General features: G+C 33.3%; 1 protein-coding gene across 4 annotated transcripts; it reads left to right on the top strand.

Annotated features, from left to right (window-relative positions):
- The first annotated feature begins 1,089 nt into the window (after positions 1–1,089).
- LOC108486925 (uncharacterized) lies at positions 1,090–5,758 on the top strand. Of its 4 annotated transcripts, XM_053020770.1 has the most exons (6): positions 1,090–1,158; positions 1,263–1,480; positions 2,147–2,216; positions 2,422–3,570; positions 4,534–5,169; positions 5,278–5,758. In XM_053020770.1, the coding sequence occupies exons 4-6, from the start codon at positions 3,537–3,539 to the stop codon at positions 5,565–5,567; spliced, it is 960 nt and encodes a 319-aa protein (XP_052876730.1). In that variant the 5' UTR covers positions 1,090–1,158; positions 1,263–1,480; positions 2,147–2,216; positions 2,422–3,536; the 3' UTR covers positions 5,568–5,758. The 4 variants fall into 4 exon arrangements, with proteins under 4 accessions (XP_052876730.1, XP_052876729.1, XP_017646582.1 ...); XM_053020769.1 differs by having other exon boundaries at positions 1,130–1,480; positions 3,284–3,570; XM_017791093.2 differs by having other exon boundaries at positions 1,130–1,480.

Below are 5,758 nucleotides of genomic sequence, written 5' to 3'. Positions count from 1 at the left end.
TTTTATACTTCATATTGATGCGTCACTATTTGTTACAAATAATTTAAAATTTATAAAATATCCAAAATAACAATTCAACTCTTTTAAATGGATTGTTATGCAAGTTGTCATGTTTAATACTTTAACGATTTAGTCAATAATTCGACTCTTTTGAAACATTAATAATTTGATGATCAAATTTAACTTTTTTAAAAAATAATGATCAAATATAGTTAAAAAAATAAGAACTAATTTAATAAATCATATAAACATTAAACATTAAATTTGTCAATATACCAAATATTAAACTCTTCAATATCAAGATTTGATTTGAGACAAATATATTAAGTAGTGTTATAAAATTTGAATTTATTTAATCTCTATTTAGTAAAATTCATATATATATATATATATATATATATATATATGAAAATTATGTTTTTATACAAATATGTAACAATATTCAAACACAATTAAAAATATAGTTTATTTTAAATAAATAAAAATCTAAATCCAAATTTACAAAATCATATTCCTCATGATATCATGGAAGAAAAAAAAAGGGGGCAAACCCCAAAAATATATAATAATAAAAAAGGTGGGAAATATTGTTATGGAGGATATGAGTAAATGGGAAAAAAAGGTAAATCTACCTCTGGTATTGATAAGGTACATGGTTCATTGCAGGTGCCTAAATTTACGTCTTTTCGATGAATAATGTAACTCGGACATGTACTACAATGCAACATTTTGGGGGTCATCATCAAAGTAAATGGCTTACACACAATAAAATGCACGTCAAATTATGTCTTTGAATTTTTACCATATACAATGGAAAACATAAATGTTCTATCATGTTTGGTCACATTGCACCTTACCATTTTCCCCCATTTATTTCAACCAAATTTTAGGTCACCACCCCCCCTTTTCAGTTCCTTCACGCAAATAAATTTTGGATAAACTATTTGAGGGACCAAAATAACAAAATGAAAACGTTGATATACATATTTTTTAAGTTATAATTTTATAATTATATCAAAAATTAATATAAAATTTAATTATTATAAGTATTAAATTGAATAAACAACTTAATAATCTAACTCAAAGTTAATTGAATTTGCTCGAGAAACTCGAAAATAAATACTTTGGGATCTCGTAGCTTCAACTTTACCATTTTAGGTAATCTCATGTTCCAAGCTTTAAATTTCGTGAATATATGGACTCGGCCTGAAAAACTTACAGCCCAAAATCGCTCTGAAATTGTTTTAATGGTGAAATTCTAGGCTCTGATTTCTGCCTTGCCATAACTTGAAAAGAAGCCCATTTATCCACCAATGTTGAAAAAGTTATGGGCCTCAGCCTCAAAGAAAATGCTGAAGAAAAAGAAAAGAAATCGTTTTGCTCGGGGGGTTTTGGTTTTCAGATCTCAGTAGCAGCACTGTACAGCTCTAGGCAATTCATTTCTTGTGAAAATAAGGGATACCCATGGAGGTTTCCCCTGGTATGAAGCTTTATTTCATTGTTTTCTTATATATATTGTGAACATGAAGGTGTAAGGAAGGTTTTTGATAATTGATTTTTTTGGAGGGGAAGTTAGTTTCTTTAATTATTGTTTATCGTTTCTATTAGTGGAAATTGTAAGTTGTATCTGTAAATGGGAATTTGTTAAGACTAGCTGCTAGAATTCTAATTGTGTATTTATGAAACAAGAAATTGTCTTTTCCAGGAAAGTTTAAAAGAAAAAAAAAAAAGGATTTCAGTTTTCATTATTCCTGATAGTAATATATAACATTAGCTTCTGTTCAAGTGGAAATCATCTATGTATTGAAACTATGCTGAGAATGTAACCTACAATTTTGCTGATTAGACAGTGTAATATATATTCAGTTTATTTGATTATGAAAGGCCTATGCCCTGTAATTTCAAAGGGAATAAACAAGGAGGTATGATTTGTTGAGGTGTTGAAGATAAGTGTTGAATTTCTTATTGATATTTTATGTTTGGGAATAAGCTATCACATGTTTTTCAATTTTGATGTATGGTTTGTACCTTTGTATGGAATGCAACTTTTTTGAGTTATTTTTTGGATTTTTGGATAAGTTTAGGTATTTTCTTGTCCAAAATTCAAAATCTATATCATTGTGATAAATAGTTTTAATAATTGCAGGTACCAGCTATGATCAATTGTGGATTCATTTCTTAGTAGGAGTTACGATGCCTAGACCATCCTTATTCTGGTAAATAATCACAGTTGACGTCTATATCAATTTTTTTTTCTTTCTAAATCAATCAAATTCTGTAAAAGCAATTTGACTTTCCTCTTAAATGATTATCTTCAAATTTTGCTTTGCCTATTTTGCTTTATTGTTTATCTAGTTTAATAGTTAATTCCTCTCTTTTAGCCGGACATTTGCTTCACTTTTTCCTCTTATGTTATAACAGATTCAGAAGTTGCATCTGCTGGTTGCTTGGGTTACAATTCTGGACAATTGTTTGGTCTTCTAGTGCTAGGGACAGCAAAAAAAAGCTAATATTCACATTCAGTGAGATTGACCATAGAGTTATAATTATTAAAGGACTGGTGAAAGTTAATAGAGTAGTGATGTGGGGGTGAATGAATCAATTTTTGGTTCTTTACACTTAGGATTCCTTGCCTTCAGTCTTATTTAGCTAGAAACAACATTTGTTTAACCAGATATTGCCACAACTAATGGTAGTTTGCACTAAATACTAATAAAATGTAGCTTACTTGTTATAACTTCTGTTTAGGTTTTAAGGTAGTTTACTTATGTGTGTGCCACTGTGGATTATAATATCTCTATCACAATTAGTATTCATTAAAAATACATATTTTCTAGTTCAAGCAAACATCTTTTACACTTCCAATTTATTTGTCACAGGGATTTATAGATGTCTCTAAGTGGTTATTTCTGAAACTGAGAAACTTTGTTTTGTTCATATTCTTTTCTTGGCATTCTGTGTTGCTATTATGTCTAAAGATACACACTGTGCTAGTGGCCAATCAAGAGAGAGATATGTCCCTTGATGCAAGGGCATCAGATAAACATAAAATTTTACCTAAGAAAGGAAGAGATACTACTTTATGTTTATTGCTTGTTTTAGGCTTGACTGGTGTTAATTAATCTTGTCAAAAGGGTTTGTACCTTGGATGTTCTCCCCTACTACTCGAGGCTTTTCTAAAATAATGTGTTAAGAAGGATGGTATGATTTGGGAAAGAAAATCTTATAAGAATCTCAATTTGGCAATTTGTCCTTAAGCAGTTGATTGTTGTGCTTGTCATAGGGCTTCTCTTGAATGCATTTGGTATGGAGTGGCCATTTTTTGCTTTCTTCAGGTGAAGCAATTTACAATAGCTAAAAGAGTGTAAAAATGGAAAGAAGAAATTGTAATCTATCAAGTTTCATGTGCTAGTGCATTCTTTGCTTCTCTCTCTTGAATGGAATGTTCTGCAGTACCACTCGGGGTTTTCCTAAAATTGACCAGAAGACCTTGAAAGAATCTCATAGGCAATCTTGACCTTTAGGAGCCGATTGTCATGTTTCTCATGGAGCTTCGCTGGGATGCATTTGGTATGGGCTGACAATTTGCTTTAAGAAAATATTGTAAATTTGAAAGAAGTAATTAAAATCTATTGAGTCTTATGTGCTATTGCATTCCTTTTTCTCTCTTGAATGGCTCTTGATACAGGAATCATTGTAATACTGGAGAAATGATGATGATTGTGATGGAAATAACTATAGTAATAGCTTAGCCCTGTGTAGTACTTGATTTTATGGTGACACTTAACGTGAGCATAAATCACTAGTCGAAATTTCAAATTCTAGAGCAGATAATGTTTAAGCTGTTGGGTATAGTTAGATCATCAATATGTAGCTATCATGCCTATATTATTCATTTATTCTAGTTCTTTCTTCTAATTTTGTAATGCTGGACACATTAAATACCTTGAACTGACAATGGCTTTTTATTAGTAGTAGGTCCTCCGAAATACCGAGAAAAGAATAAAGAAACACTGAGCATATATTTGTTGAATGTGAGCACATATTGGACACCGGTATTAAGTCTGGGTCACATAGATATAACATTGAGCGCTTTTATGTTTTAGTCGATTTTCCAAATTTACCCCTTACACTCGATATTAGGTGGCAAATTGTTTCATGACCTTTTGGTAGTCGATTTCCTTTCTACGTGGTGTTTGACATTTGTTTTGCAAGATATTAATACTCTGGATTTCCATTTATGACTATTCCTAATATGGGTTATTGAGGACAAGCCGCTTTAACGCTGTTTTAACATTTCTCCTATGGCAACCATTTTTTCCATATATGCTTCCTCTGGTTGGATTTCTTAAGTGGATTTTATTATTAATTGTCATTTATATTAATTGGTGTTAACCACTATGACTGATTTCTTCGCCTTGAAGGGTTATAAAACGAGGCAAGAATAAGACCCTATTTCTCATTGCAAGGTCTACTTTAGCCTTCTAGTATCTATATTTTCTTGAAAAGAGCTCGATTTTGTGTTTCTTTCAGGTTCTACCATGAATTTCCATTCGGGTAGAAAAGATGCGCAGAAGCATGCAGTTGATAAATCATGCATCTATTGCAACAAAGTATTTGACGACTATCTAGCTCTTAGTGGCCACCTTAGGATTCATGAGGAGGAGACATTGAGGGCCCTGAATTTTCCTGGTCGTTCTAGTAATTCCATCGACATTACTAGGAACCCTCCTGCTCCCCTGCCAAACACCCAACTGAGCTTGGCTAGTGTGAACAATCTGACTCCAATCACTAGAGCACCAACTCTAATTGACTTCTGTGCAATGTTCGGCTCATGTGATGCAAACCAGGCTAACAGGAGCAAATCCACTGGCAGCAATCTCGGAGATGCCCAAACTCAGATTGTCATGTCTCCTAGTGGTGCAACTTTTCGCCATAATAGTTCAGCTTCGAAGACATTTGCTCCAGTTGGTGCCAATGCAGCCTTGTCTTCTGCTGCATGTGCTTCATCTGGTGGCATTGTAGCGACTGGCCTTCCTACAGATTCTTCATCATATTTGCGCAAATATGAGGTTTGTCAGTTTAATACTGATGAATTTCAGATTAGCCAGGATGGTCTGCCACCAGCCTCGAGAGATGCCATGCAGAAAACTCAAGGTTATAATCTGGGTAAGCTTCCAAATCCTACCTTTGCTATAACTAATCCTGACCTTGGTTGTGAGTCATATCAGTTGCCTAGATCCAATGGATCTATTGCTTCTTCGTGGCTTTTTCCAGGTCCGCCCCCATCCTCAAACGTGGGTAAAGTTGGTCAATCTGAGACAATTTTGTTGATGGGAGAAGGAAGCAAGAGGCCCTGCTTAGCTGACAATCCAATGACTGCTAGCTTAATGAATGCATCTAAAAAACCTAAAATTTCCCCCAATGCACTTGAGGAACCAAAGAAGCTTCAGATCAAGGAGCTTCCTCTTCTCAAGAAACTTGAAGATTCACTATCTGCTTTGGAAACTTGTGTTGGTGCTGAAGAGGAAGGTCCAGTGGATTTAGATCTGTCTCTGCATCTGTAGAGTTATGTGGTTCTATCTATGCTAAATAAATAGTACTAAAGCAATAAGGGAATTATATCTCTTGCCTTCCCCATCCCCCAACAAAACTGAAAAAGAATAATTCTAAGTTTTAATGTTGTTATGTACTGTTGAACTATTTTCAGTGTGCCTGTTCAGTTTGGTTATATTATATGAAGTTATCTATTATGAAA

The sequence above is a fragment of the Gossypium arboreum genome, chromosome 10 (assembly GCF_025698485.1).
Source record: "Gossypium arboreum isolate Shixiya-1 chromosome 10, ASM2569848v2, whole genome shotgun sequence".
NCBI lineage: Eukaryota > Viridiplantae > Streptophyta > Magnoliopsida > Malvales > Malvaceae > Gossypium > Gossypium arboreum.
Note: the sequence above shows the minus strand (reverse complement) of the source record. Positions and strands in the feature narration are given on the sequence as shown.

Excerpts from the sequence above, each read along its gene's own strand:
- LOC108486925 (XM_053020770.1), top strand. The coding sequence starts at position 3,537 with ATGTTTCTCATGGAGCTTCGCTGGGATGCATTTG. Across the intron at positions 3,571-4,533 it reads GCTTCGCTGGGATGCATTTG|GTTCTACCATGAATTTCCAT; the intron begins GTATGGGCTGAC and ends TGTTTCTTTCAG. Across the intron at positions 5,170-5,277 it reads AACTCAAGGTTATAATCTGG|GTCCGCCCCCATCCTCAAAC; the intron begins GTAAGCTTCCAA and ends GGCTTTTTCCAG.